Source organism: Anser anser (assembly GCF_964211835.1).
Source record: "Anser anser genome assembly, chromosome: 8".
Taxonomy (NCBI): domain Eukaryota; kingdom Metazoa; phylum Chordata; class Aves; order Anseriformes; family Anatidae; genus Anser; species Anser anser.
Window position 1 is genome coordinate 6,397,288 of NC_139728.1, and position 15,213 is coordinate 6,412,500.

Below are 15,213 nucleotides of genomic sequence, written 5' to 3' on the forward strand. Positions count from 1 at the left end.
CAACAAGTCCTTTTCTGGGGGCTGAGGTCAGTGCAACTGCATTGGGCTTTTCCTTCTGAAAACAGACCTGGAATTCAGTTTCCTCCTCTCCAGTGAAAGTACAGCAGGAACATTTTTTAATCCTTCTGACAGATCATAGTATGGAAAAATTGTAGTCTGAAATAGTTGTGTTAGAATCAGCAACAAAAAGTATTTCTAAGAACACATAATGAATCCTGCAAAATTAAATTCCCTTAAAACATATTCTTCTGTAAAAGTAGAAGTTCTGAACCACTTGCAACTCCTTTCTGTTTTAAGCTTTTGAATTACACTGTCGTCACAAATGAATCAAAATCAGATGAAATTCCACCATGGTGGACTTAAGTGTATACAAGAGATGCACATTGACACAGCACCTCTAACTTTCCTGCCTTCCAGAGCCAAAATTTCTGGCCTACGTGGCTGCTGCTGGGAAGCAAGAGAACGGAGCAGCACATGCAGCTTCACCCCATGCCACTTCCATGCTTGGAAGCAAATGCCACACAGGGCACGCTCAATCACCACATCCTCTCCACCACCTGTGCTGCACTGCTGTGGAACGGGGCAGAGAAAAGACCCCAGCTGCCAGATGGCTGCAATACCCAAATAACAAGTCAAACACATGCCCTGTAAAAGCTCCAGTACAAAAATGATATACTGCTGCTACCACCACCCCAACAAATCAACCATTTTTAAAGACTATTTCTTATGATCAAGAAGGAATTCTTGTTTTAAGAAAACTGTCTCATAAGAGTGAGTTTTTGTCAAATTTGTAACTCTGTATGTCATACTTACTTGCTTCCATTAAGTTTGTCAACAAAAGTTATCAGGTTTGAATTTTGCTTTCCCACTGAATACCTGGGAAAATTTACCAAAACTACTGCTCTGAACCCACCCCCTCCTCCCCCCAGGAGTCATTTTCACTCACAAATCTCAGTTTCAAAAAACTTCCCTAGGCAAGTTTTCACCAGCAAATGAGAGCTCAGAGTTCCCATAATCACCAGTTATTCAGACGCACGTCAGCTTCTTTCCTGTCCTTGGTGGTCAGCTACCTTTCTTGACGCATGCTCCCGAAGACAGAAACACAACGTTAGGTCAGCATCTCGACTTCCCTGCTTCACCAAGGTGGGCAGAACTGTGCTCTGACAGGAAGCATCTAGTAGATTTAGAAGGTAACTGCTGAGATCATCCAGGCCATAAACATCACAGAACATTTAAATCAAGTTTTACTGACAAAAATTTTATTTTACACTCTAATAAATGAATATAGTGTACATGTCACATAGATGATACATATGTACTACAAGAACATATTTATTTGTTTGCAACAAGTTTGAGAAAATAAAACATCTTCAGTTCTCCATTTCAATATCTGACTTACCTTCTTTATAATACAAATAACATTTGAGGAGTGGTATGGGAACAAACAACTGCCATAATTTGAACCTAGGAAGTTTCTGACCAAACAAAAGGAAAATGACGCTTACAGTGAGGCTAGCTAAGCATTCAGCAGGCTGCCCAGAGATGCTGCACAACTTCCATCCCTGGAGGTTTTCAAGATCCAACTGTTTGAAGCCCTAAGCCCCGTTCTGAATTCAGCACTGACCCTGCTCTTAGCAAGAGGATGGACTAAGAGACCTCTCCCAAGGCCCCTCCCAACATGAACACTTCTACAATTTATGCTTCAAACAATCACCAGCCAAATTCAAACAAATTAATGAACCTTTCCCTCTTCCCATCTCCCAACAAATCTTATACCAGAAAATGCAATACTCATCATTAAGGATCATCTTTACAATGGTCCAGCGTGACTGAAATCAAAGAAACAACCACCAATGAAGTGTACAGAAAACTGCCAACACCATATATTAAAGGCAGCTAGAAGGTGGAGAGGAAGCAGGGAACTCCCGCACATCTCTACTCTGTCTTGGGGACCACTCCTGTCCAGTCTGAGACTTTTCTATTGCCAGGACTTAAATGCGAAGCAAATGAAACTATATGGAAGGACTCAATGTACCCAATTTCTTATTTTTTTAATTTCCGTATGAACAGAGGATTTCTATCAAACAAAAGGTGTTCAGGCCTCCGTGCATCATTAAGGCAGTTGTAGAAGAACAAATTCAACACTCGTATGACATTATACAAACTGACAACACACAATAAACATAAAACACTTAAAAGAATTTACTTTGTGCCAACTGGCAACTGATCCTCTAAAAGAAATTATTCTAGTGCAAATTCACAACCTGACTGACATCCAGCTCTCTATCCTACAGTCAAAAAAATCCTGACTTCTTAGTTTTATGGAAAATTCATAATATATCTTTTGCCTCTCAATCTCAACAGATGTATAAGGATAAAATAACCACGAGCAATCAAAGGTCAGACACTGTGATCATCAGTGAATCTCTGCAAACTTCTAAGTCTGAAAGCATGTAAAAACTGGAAAGTCAAACAGTACACACAGACAGAAAACAATGCAGAAAACAAGCTACCTCATTTGCAGCTGGCTCAATTTTATGCCCGCTATCCTGCAGCGTAACATAGTGTATCTTCAGTTAGGCAAGATGCAAAAGGCAACAAATGAGAGAAATCAGTGTAGGGGTGGGACAGTAACAAAGAGGAGCATCACGCCAAACACTGAATCCAGCCAGGGAAGCTCTTAAGCACATTCTTACTTGAAGCAAAGGTACAAGCATTGCAATCAAGTTGCTTTAACACAAGAAAATAACTGTTAGCTGTACGTGCAGAAAAAGAACAAGAAAAGTTACATAAGGTAAATAAACGAAGAAATGAAGGACAAGAACTGTAGCTGAAGGGGTAGAAAACTAAATTGTGGCCCAAATTCAAGAACCTTTGAAGTGCTTGGAGGAATAGGATCTACTCCAGCTCTGAAGTCCTAAAATAAGATCAAATTTGTGGAATTGAAGTACCTTAAAAACACAAAACAAGCAGTAATTTGGTGGAGTTCCTTCTTCAGCACATGAAACAGCTAAAGCCCAAAGACAGTAGTTTATTCCTGTCAATTTCAATACTTTGAAGGGAGGAAAAGAAGTCAAAACTGACATAGAGGTTAAAACAGTGAAGATAAAAGGAAGTACATGGACAGTGAAGAGGGGTGGAATCTGGTATTACTAACTTTGAGACATCTGATAGGCAGGCATGTCAGAGAGAGAGAAAGGTTATGGCCCTGGAAAATAGAGAGGCAAGTAAAATTGTCAGGGATGTAAGAAAAAGTCTGGAGGGAGTTGGGAATAAAAACTAGATCTTTGCATCAACAGGTCTAAGACTGTGCCTGGATACTCAAGAAATCAACTGGAGATGGAAGCACGGGAGAACCAAACTGGGGAAGGGAGCACTGGATCTTTGGGGCATTCAGATTGTGGGGTAAAACAAAAGACTGGAAAACAAAAAAGGAGAAGGATGTTCAGGTACATAAAATGAGGGGCTACTAAATGGGAAATAAAGGGCAAAATGTTAAACAGAGAACCAGTTAAGATGATTGGTGCTACCCACTTCAGGACAGGGAGAAAATAGAAACCTGGTTGCTAGTGAAGGCAATGAGAGGTGTGAGAACAGGAAACGAGGAGGATTTAAAGAGGAAGAAGTCATTCAAGAAAGGAGTGAGAAATGCACTAAATATACAGAAAGAAAAGGGGTAAAACTCATACAGGTAAGAGGCAGAGAGGCCTGGTTCAGAAACAGATTCTGAGAAAGCAGAACAATTTCGAAGAAAGCAGATCTTTTCACGTAAAAAACAGGGTTTGAAGATACATTTTGTGTCAGAAGTGGGTGGAGAACTAAAATGAAAAGCAAACCTGGAAGCAAGCTCAACAAGAAAAAAAAATATTGAATAAATGTGGTTACAAAGTCCATTTGGAAGGAGAATTAAAACAGGTAAAGCAGAGATGAGTCCAGAGCTTTGTTGTGCTGCCATTCTTCAAAGATATTCAGAAAGGCAGAATTAGAAATTAAGAAATTACAAGACAAGATGTCTGGGGAGAGGAACAGAGACAGAGCAGCGTGAGAAGCGACCAAAGAAACCACATATAGAGAAGCAGACAGAGATGAAAATAAAGACCAGTGAGTCAAAGGAGGTAAGGCCAACGAAGAAAGGATGCAGCTGAGAAGAGTAAAGGAGTCAGAAAGGTTAATAGACTGGAGATCCCAAAAGGAGTGAGTGACAGGGTAGAGGAGAGAGAAAGACAGATATGCTGAAAGAGAGCAGGTAGTGATCAGAGAAAGGGAATTTTAAAATGAGAGATAATAAAGCAAACAGTACTTAGTAAAGACAAGGTCATGGGAATGATTGAGGCAGTAAGAAAGCCTGTCTAAAACCAGAAATCAAAGGTGGAGGCTGGAAAAACAGAACGAAGAACAATGGAGTTAAGTACTTATCAGAAGAAAAAAAATGGGTTCCCCTATGGCGAAGAATAAAATTTGAGAAGACAGGAATAGGCAGAGTTTAGCAAAGTCACAAAGAAAAAAAAAAATGAACAGTCACTAGGAAAACTAGTCACAGAAGACTTCAAATCAGGAAGAGGGGTAGATGAGACGCCAGAAAAGATGAAGCAGAGGCAAGGGAAGACACGAACAGTAGTGAATAAGACAATTAGGGAAAAAAAAAGAGCAAGGCTCAGGGAAGGGAGTAAAGTTTGAAAAAGAACCTTAAAAATCCCTATTGAATCATGCTCAGAAATATAAGAACCACATCACTGGGCATGTCTAGCATTGGTATTTTCCCCCTTAGAGGATCTTGGCAGAAAGTTTAACTATTCACCCAGACCAAACGAGAGATGAGAAATCCAGAAGTCCAGCACTGGCACCGGCTACTAGATGATGAGGGGCATATGGCAGAAATTTCAGACTGTTAAAACAATATTAAAAATAATGGGACAGCAGTGATTTAAAACTACTGTTCAGCACCTTTACTTCCTGATTAAATTAGCGCTCCACAAAGCAGGAGCTGAAGGCCTTCACTGACTCTCCCTCACATCAACCTCCTGTTCCTAAACCCACAAGTATCCGACACGCCATTTGCCACTGGCATTCCAATTCAGCCATTAAGATTCTCATCTCACTGTACAGCAGCCAAGACAGAGACTGGGTGGACGGTGAGTTGAAAAACGAACATCACTGCAATTCTGGGTCCCATTCAGAGCTATCTGAGAACCACTGGCACAAGAAGTCCTTTTCCTTTTCCAAGACTGTCAAGAATTTCACCCTTTATGGCTTTCTTAATCCTGAGCATGAATAAAACACCAGCCTGCTCAGACGCATCTAATACCGTATTTCATCTTCCTGTGTATTGGCATGGTTTTAAAGTTTTTGCTCATTACAGAAAGAACACCTACTTCTACTGCCTGCTTATACAACTGGTAGCTGGATCATTAAAATGTAACAGAAGAGGGGAAAAAATACATTAGTCTGTGCTACCAAAACAGTGACATACAAAGTATAAAAAGTGAGCTGAGCATATCATTTATATATACCCTACTGATTCCAATTTATTCATTTTGAATATACAAGGTTCACTCAAAATTACTGAAATTCTACAAAAAACACTATCTATAAACAAGAGCTCACAAGACTGGGGTCACAAATAGGAGCTCTTCTCTATTTTTATGATTTTTAGGTTTTTTAATATTGTTTGAGAGTAATTTTAGATTTAAATTTTAGATAAAAACACTCGAGTTACTTGTGAATATATCTGATGTCGTGTTTTTAGATACAATTTTTGACAAATGGCACGAAAATCAGTTTTTGAATGTACTTTCTATCGTTACAGTCAAGAACACTCATCTATAATTCAATACTGGATACAGTAAATTGTCCACAAGATAGGTAGCATCTACTGTAACATATATATCTGTAATAAGAGAAGTTTGAAAAATATCATAGAAGAACTATTATTTTTACATTATAGTTGCTATCCGTAGTTTTATTTCTATTAGGCTATTGCACAGCAGGGAAGCTTTCAAGACCGAAGACATATTTTAATGCAATGTCATTCAAAGCACAAAGTTCACTCGTGAAGCACACTAATACTGTAGTACTACCGAAATAAAAGGGGAAGCTAGTCAGACATTTTGGTTAGAAACCTAACACATTCATTTTAAAGAAAATAAACATGTAATGCCATAGCTTAAAATAAATAGTGCCAAATATCACCATCAACGACATACGAAAAAATAGAATGGTGTTTTATAAAGGAAAACACTTTATAAAATGTATAGCACATATGGAAGTGTTATAACAGACATTATCATTTTCTTATGTTACTAGGTGCTTTACCTGGGGGATAGGTTCTACAATCCCCAGTTATACAAGCAGTTCTACTAACCCATACAGGCTTCTTAAATAGAAAGTTTGGTACCCAAGTCATCTGTACCATCCATTTTACAGATTTTAAAATAGAAACAACTACTTCTTTTACTCAGCACAAGATTTCATTAGCAACGCTAGAAAAAAATACACACTTAAGTACACACATTTGCTAACTCATGATTTCTTTAGTCAGTGCATCCTTCCAGAGAAGGGGAAAAAAATGTTATTGGTTACTTTCAGGAAAAAGAGGAAATACTTTATGCATAATATTAGATGCAAATACCCTGATTGTGGTTTTTTTTTTTTTTTCAGTGATTTTTGAATGCTCTAGTCCACTTCAGTAAAGAACAATTCGAGTACTTGTGCATATTAAAAACTAATCTTGGCAGGCAAGCAAGTGTTGTGCTGCCTTTTCCAACACAATCCATTTCACTCTATGACACCTGGTCTAGAATATATCCATCATTTTTTAAAATTCAACAACCAGAAAATAAAGGAAAACAAATACAGAGGTTTTTAGATACAATCCAAGGTTTCTCAAATGCTTCCTCACTACTAACTGTTCCACTGGAGTCCTACAAGATTAAATCAAGTACACATGGCAGCTAGAAGAAAAACTAAGGATTCGTCCTACAAAAACTGGAGATAAAAATAAAAACTGTGTAATAAAATAAGCTGAGGATCTGACACATACTATTTAATAACTACTGCATTTTGCCACACAGAATTCCCATAGTATTTATAATTAAAAAAAAAAAATACAACTGACCTAACTCAAAATCAATGTACATTCTTCATAGTTGGATTCCTTGAGCATTACAACAGATAAAATTAAAGTTGCATAGTGAAAAAAAACTTCCAAGTGTGCAGGCAACTGGCTGCATACAGAAGCAATGTGTGAACGTACATACTGCCGATCTTCTTTAAACTGACTTCTTTTTACCTATAAAAGGAAAAGGTTTAACTGACTGTAACAGCTTCTTAGCAATCTCACTGGTAATAATTTTGTTTTGACAGTTTTATATATTCTCAAAAAATTTCAGTCTTGAAACCTCAAGAAATTTCAGTCCATTCTCCATTTTTATCATATTTAGAAAGAAGACACCCTTCTCCCCTTAACAATAAAAACATTAAACATACCCAGCAATGTATTAAGGTTTACCCAAAATACTGTGAATCTCCTTTTCAATAATAAAATACTTGTAAGACATTTTGCATAAATACTTATTTCCCAAATGAAAACGGTGACTTTCTCTTAAACGTAAAAGCTAAAATTTACTTTTGCTAGATATAAAACTACTTCTGAGGATTCAATATACAAAATCGGATCTTCATGAAGAATACGTTTTGTGTTATAGTACACAACTATATCTTTTCCCAAAGCTTTCAGTATTTAAAAAGCATCTTTCAATTTAAATATAGTACTGTAAGGTCACTCAAATCATTTTAAATACAAAAAATCTACAAACCGTGACATATACATAAATAGTCAGGAAGATGTAACTTAAAAGATCACATCTTTTAACCAGATCTTGTCATATATGCTAGCCTCAAAAGAACGCTATTTGCTACAAGAAGCATCTGCATGGTTTTAAGACTTAACTATGCAGACTCGTATTGCCCCAGGGCAGTGCTGCACAAGGCTATTGAAAACGATCAAATTGCAGAATCAACACCTTAAATTTTCCCATAAAACCTCCAACAAATGTTTTATGTGCATTATGACAGAATAACAAAAATGAAAAAGGTTGTTACAAAAATTTCAGTGTAAGGCTTTTTCCAATAACCATTTTCCCATCACATTTGGCAAGCACAGAACTAATTCATGTCGTCCGTCTACTCTTAAGCTGAGAACTACAAACTACAACTCAGTATAAAATACAATAACCTTCTATAATAATTATATCCCTTTTAGAACAAAGATTAAAATAAACTTAACTGTGCTGATTCATACTTTCTATAAATTACTAAAAAGGTGAGAGATTCAGACATTTTGCTTTTAGATAATAAGCCTAATATCTGTATCCTGTGCAAAAGTGCAACTGTGTTTTAGAACTGAGGCCCAACTGAATGCAATTTTGTTAGTAAAGAAAATACACTTGAACTCACTTAACATGGAAAAAAGTGGTTCTTGGTATCTTTTAAAGTTATGCTTTACATATTTAAACCTCTTAAAACTGCAAATTGGTTAAAAATACAAAAAAAACAGAACAACAAAGCTTGTATATAAATTCGTTTACAAAGCACAACAGTAAGCTTCAAATAATTACATTTCTGTAACACAAACAAAGAGGTGGGATGATTTATTTAAAATACTTGAATATTTCTGCTCTTCATGATCTGATGTCTGTTTAGCTGCTCGCAGTGTGTGCATGCATACGTTTCGCTACATCGTAGACATAGGTTATGTCTGGTCGCTTCTCTGGATCCGGGTTGATGCACATATTAACTAATTGTCGCAACTAGGAGAGGAAAATAACATGTAAGAAAGCCAACAAACCTGCCAAGTAGTATTTGTGCATTCTCAAATTCAAATGAATAATACTGACAACAATCAGCCAAACATAGCAATTCTGCATAAACAAGCACTCAGCGCTCTCTCTCAACATATATTGTGCACAGCTTTATGCAAGCATATATATATGTAACATACTTCCATGATTTTTACATTTTATACTGTTATCCAGAAAAAAAAAATGGTAAGTAGAAAGACTGATGGGCAGATGTAAGTTCTAATCCTTTAAACATACAACTTCGAACATTCAGGTAGTCCCATTTACAGGTGATTTAATGAAAATTCCTGTTAAACGCACTGAGGACTGCTTCCTAAAAAACTCCACCTTCTACTTAGGAAATCTCTGAACTTAAAACTGGAAGCTGGGAAAGTATTTGGGGAAAATATCGCTTCATGTCCGCCATATTGCTCCACTCATCCACGGCTGGAGACATGATACTGGAACAAATAACCTTTAGTCTATGCTCTGGTATTTATTCATAAGGCTAAGTCGTTTATTTTTTCTTTATAGAAAGAAAACACATAATTAAGTAGTATGTTGATAGAAGCCTCTATCTGGGAATGAACAAGTCCCTGTGACTAGAAAACACTGTTTCCACAAGCACCATTGTTCATTGGGCCTTTTGTAGTGCACACAGTCAGTGCGTACATTCATTGCCTTCACAAGCGGACAGCTGCAGGTTGATCTCCCTCTCTTGACATGCTGCAGGTGACATTAGAAGTTAGCACTGTCTGGATAAGCTTCCGATGGGGAATCTATTTTCAAGTGTACACATCTCCTAAGCGTTTTGCAACACGCAGTATACCTGCTTCATGATGACATGAAAATGCTTCCCAATCCTTGCAAGAGCAACTCACCAACTGTAAGCAGTATTTCTTTATGCTTTGCCAAGTCCTCCTGCATCTCCTTATAGTATCAAAGAAGCAACCCTGTGACCCACCCTTCTATAGCAATATATCAAATTTGATTTGGTCTCCATCGCAGGACTCTTAGGTACAATTACTGAAAAAAACTGTAACTCCTGCAACTAACACAGAGTGACCTCATCACCCTGATTATTCAAAGACAACAGAGACTGCATATCCCAGTCTGCCAGAGTTCCCTTCCCGCTTTGAAAAAAAATAATAAATAAATAAATAAATAACAAGAAGGATTTTTTAATTATAATTGCACTCCCTTAGTTTTTCAGTTGAATTTCAATGCACTAGAATTGGAAGTCCAGAAGGAAATTTCTCCCATTTACCCTTGCAGAAACACTGCAATTTGTATACGTTGTATAGGTTTTTCACATTTAACAATACAAAACCCATGTCACTACAACATTCCACTTTTTCAGCAAGAAGAGCTTTATATTTAAAAATGAGATCATTAATTCTAAAGATAGTGATCAGATTGCTGATCTGACCAGCAATCAAAGAGAGAAACATATTAAAGTCACGTGCAACAGACTTGTTATCTGAATATCAAATATGTTGAGTATATTTGGACTAATGGAATTTTAAAGGCTATCATACTGCTTCTGGCAGTCACTAAATAAAAATCCCATACCACTGACAGGAAAAACTATTAACCTGTAATGACTCCCAATCGTTTGGAGAACAGAATGGTGGCAAGCATGAACTACTGTAATAAATAACAATTGCCAACATGTAAAACAAATACACAAAGCAAAATAATCTCCTGTAGGAGCAGCAGCTGCAACACTGTAACCAACAGGCACAGCATATGAGCAGAGAAGCAGTTTGCTGTGCAACAGCTCATAGAGCCTGCACAGCAAACAGGAAAGACTGAAGTACATCCAAAAACCCCAGTCCTGAAATTAGAATCAAAGAAGTAAATGTTTTGTAAGGACAATACAAATGGAATTTATCTGGGGAATACAACATCAAATCTTGTACATACACACATATCTTTATCTGCGAAGAGTTCCATCTGTTCAGTAGAACTGTGCACAGTAAATAAAGTCTTAGTAAAAGACCTTGAAGGATAGACACCTATAAAGTATCATTAGAGGGGAAACATTATTCTTCCTCTTTTTACCAGTTGTATATCAGTATATATTGTAGGCTGAACAACAGAAGTAGATCCTCCAAGAAATCTACCTGCGCAAACCATGAGAAGCCACATTTACCCCTAACAGCCTACTTCATGTCTTTTCAGTTTTGGCCTGTGAGCAATTCTGATTTTGTCTTCTCAACTGAGTTTTTCCATCAGTTCAGATTTAAATTATTTGTTAAGTCATTAAAAAGGATTCCTTCCTTCAGAGATGCTTCGCTACTTCTGTTACAGTATATTATAATTCAAAGCTTCAGTGATGGCCATGAAGATTCACTGCTTGGAAGGACGCTTTAGCCAAACGGCATCATTCTATCAGGTAAGGCCTTCAGGCCCTATTAATCCTTCTCAGTACACTTGCAAAAACTATTCATCCACATGGTATCTTGGCTATTTGCAACTTCTTTATTTTACTCTAACCAAAATGCATACGTATCTATTATTGTCTAGATGAGACAAAGGATTTGCAAGAATATGTTAATAAGGGACAGGCTCTGAATCAGTTTATTTAGAAACTCTCTTCCCAACATAGAAGAAGAGGTGAGTTCAATCGATAGTGCTGAACCTTCACTATTATTGCAATAAAATGAACCACACAGTCATAGATCTCTTTTGGCTGCAAGTCTTAACACTTCAACGTTGATCACTGCTAACACTGCTAAATCTTTCTCCCTCCCCAGTTCAGAATCTCAGTTGTAAAGAAGAGAGCTGAGCTGATTCGGGTGGCAAGCTGCACAGTGACAGGGCAGATCCCTGAGCAATTACACAATTCTTGAGCTCCAGTTTTGCTATTGAACAGCAAACCTCTGAGATAAGGTGAAGTAATTTTACTACGCAGGATGAAAACAGTTACACACAAAGACTGTTTTTCAGGACTGAGAATGGGACCATGCTGGCTGCTAATACTTGGTTATAGCACTATTTCCTTACCTCCTACAGGAATATCTATTCCAATAAACCTGAGATCTACTTGTCAGCCCCTCTAGTATTAATAAAATTTTTGATGAAGCAGAGGAGTCTGACAGTACCACGGGAAGAGGCACTGGGATTCTCAGGTCAGACCATCATTAGAGACAGAGTAATTTTTTTTATTATTATTTTTACTATCTGGCCCAGACTGGCCAACAGGCAGAACAGACTTCTGACTGAGCTGGAGGGACCTCCTGTTGCATCCCCAAGCTGCAAACTACTTTGGCTGCTTATTGTTCTTAACCTCCTCTGTGCACTTAGCACAGCGACTGTCTTTAGCCTGGAGCTTAGCCTGCCATTGGAGCAGTGGGAAACACTTTCTTTAACTTTAGCAGGTTTTTCAGCTATGAAATAAATAATTATCACTCAAGTCAGGTGGAGGGGTTGCAGGGAAGACTACGAACTATGACAGGCAAGTATTTGGCATTATTAGCCACCTGAAAAAGAGAAGATGTCATATAGGAAATTCTGGATGAAAAAAACAGACAAACAAAAAAGCCACCCTTACTCCGAGCAGGAGACCTTGCTGAAGCCCTTTCACAGCATCGAAAGAAATGCTGGCAACTCACACTGCAATTTGAGACCTGCTGGCACATTCAGCCCTCATATCTAGGGAGGAGAGTGGCTACGGACTTTTGAGGAAATGCATCTCACAGAGAAGATGGAGAGACTTCATCCATTACAAAAGCTACCTGATGCTAATATCGGCCGACAGGATTTTAAGACTATTGACTAGGGGTGGTAAGGGAGCCCCAGCTTTCAACTCCCTAAAGCAAAACAGTTTTCAGTAAATATTGAGTATTCACTTTGAACACCAGGGTTTCTTAAAGAATATTAAAAAAAAAAAAAAGAGAGAGATACCTGAAGTTGTTGAACATTTGAAAACCTTGACTTGTGACTCTACTGGTGAACCGAGCTTGCAAACACACATCTGAGACTATTAGGACTTCTAATCCAAGTTTTTCTAAAAAACTTGTCCATCTGTTCATCTCAAGGTAGATCTTTCTGTCATATTGTTCTCTGATGACACCAATGTGATACGTTACTAAAAGTCTTATAGGGATTTTCGCATCTTAAAACTCATTAAAATTTACTTATAAAAATTTCTCTAAGAAGCGCTTGCCTTGTACTTAGTAATCAAAGTATTTAACACTCCTATATCATAGGATATAAGATTATTACTTCAGAGAATTCTTCATTATAGAATATAAAGTGACTTTTAGTGTCCAGTGACCCCTGAGCTTTACTGCTTAGCTTTTTTGTGGTTTTTGTTTGTTTTGTTTTGTTTTTTTACAGTTCAAGCCAGCACAGTGTTTTGCCAAAAGAGCTGGAAAAAAAATCAAGAAAAAAAGGTATATTTTGGTGCAATGACTAACGAATGTAGGTATTTTTTCATGTGTCTCATAGAAGATGCAAGCTTTCACATTGGAAGAAAAAGTGCTTGCACTGCAGCCTCTATAGTTCAGTTGATTACTTCTTTTAAGTAACTGCTTCCATACGTATTACAGCTCTGATTCTCTCATTATATTTTAAAATAACTAATGTGTATTTTATAACTAACTGGTTTACCCGAAGTGCATGTATGCTTTCAAATGAAGACAAATGTAACATGTGCTCTGCGTCAGTTTTCAACGCTAGCAACTATACAGAGGTAAGTGAAAGGTGGAACCTCTTTCCCTACCCCAACTCTAAGACCTTCTATCTGGGCCAGACTTTGATATCTGCCCCTTGGCTGGGAATCCGCATATCCAACTTCACACTTAGCTGCAGCGAAGTAGCCCTGCAGGCAGGCCAACTTCAACGAACCACTAGTGGTATCATCATTAAAATCCTGCTGAAGGTCACCATGGAAACCGCCTGCTGAGGCTTCACTGCTGCACTCGGCATCTCCTAATCAGCTACCATGTGAAATGCAAATTCAGACAGTCTGAAAATTAGTCAAGAAGAATAGAGGATGAGGATGCAGATATGTGAAATATTCATGCGCTTCATGGAAAAAGGAAGACAGCATGAATGACACAACAAAGAACGGCCCCTGACATTCTTGCTATCATTTTGCATTATTGTTCACACCCTACTGTATTTCTAGGCCTCCAGTTCTCGAGTTGGTTATAAGAACTGCCATATTTATAGGCTACAATAAATAATAATTAAAAATGGCCAAGGTAAAATGACTAATTGGTAAACCCACAAAGAGGTATATTGCATAAATTACACAACAGATCATCATTTCATCCTTCGTAAAGTCACTGAATTAGTTTTTCAAGTCCAGTTTTTTGTTTCATAAGAGAGGAAAAATTGTCACTGTAGATACAACAAAACAAAACACTGGGCAGTAATCTTTTATTAATAGTCCAATCACTGTCTTAGAATGCAAAAAATTAGAGGTTGAGAATTACAAACCCTATTCCATAAATGAAATTGCACAATACTGTTTATTAAAAGTATTTCAGTGATGGCATTTATTTGTGTTTTCTAAGTAATCTTTAATTCATGTAGGCTGAATTCAATTACAATTGGTTACTAGCATGTGTTCTTTGGTTTACAGCTTCTATCACATTGCCTTGTGGGTTTTTTTGGCTTTTTTTTTTCAAAGCGGGAAAGTATTTCAAAACTAGCATCTCAGAATATTAACGGGCAAACATTTGTATTTTTTCATCCTGTTACTCTAAGAAAAAATATTTAGTTTCTTTTCATTTTACAGCTTAAAAAACAAGTATCCCCCTTAAATGCACTGACAGTAAGGAATTGCTACATATCAACTTCAAACATACACTGCTGTGAAAGGCATATATTGTTCAAATTCAACTACTACATCTTCCTATATTTCTCTGAAATTTACTATTAGGGTCCACTCTTTCATGTAAAAGAACTGCCATTCAATTAGGACTCAGTGGTTGTGTAACGGAGATAAATGGGAACTAAACAATTCATTTTTACTAGTGAGCTACATTATATCTATTTTAATGCAAGCCTCTAGAGAAACAAGGCTAGTGCACTAATTTATTGTGCTACATAAACTCACGGAGCTGTGCTTTTAGAAAAGCATAATACCTACATAAGACTCAATCCCATTATGACATGTAGTGCATATCATCGTGTGTTCTGGGAAAGCTTTTTGTCATACTTGCAAGGAAGCTCAATGAAATTAAGAAGCTAACAGGATGAGGTTTCCATCATTAATCCCCCCAAATTTTAAATCATATCAGAGAAATGTTTTGACAGAAACATTTGAGCAAGTTCAATGAGCAAACACTTGTGGGCATAATCTGCAAATAACATAAAAGCACACAAGTTCATTTACTTCACTGGAAGCGTTCCAGCACTA

The 15,213-nt window shown here is 37.3% G+C and overlaps 1 protein-coding gene across 2 annotated transcripts in view; it reads right to left on the reverse strand.

Annotated features, from left to right (window-relative positions):
* Window positions 1-1,237: 1,237 nt before the first annotated feature.
* Window positions 1,238-15,213, reverse strand: part of NEK7 (NIMA related kinase 7) — a 69,171-nt gene continuing 55,195 nt past the window's right edge. For both annotated transcript variants that reach the window (XM_083845563.1, XM_083845562.1), the window contains exon 10: window positions 1,238-8,807. In XM_083845563.1, the coding sequence (XP_083701689.1) occupies window positions 8,697-8,807 (111 nt within the window). In that variant the 3' untranslated portion in view covers window positions 1,238-8,696. The remainder of the gene's footprint in view (window positions 8,808-15,213) is intronic.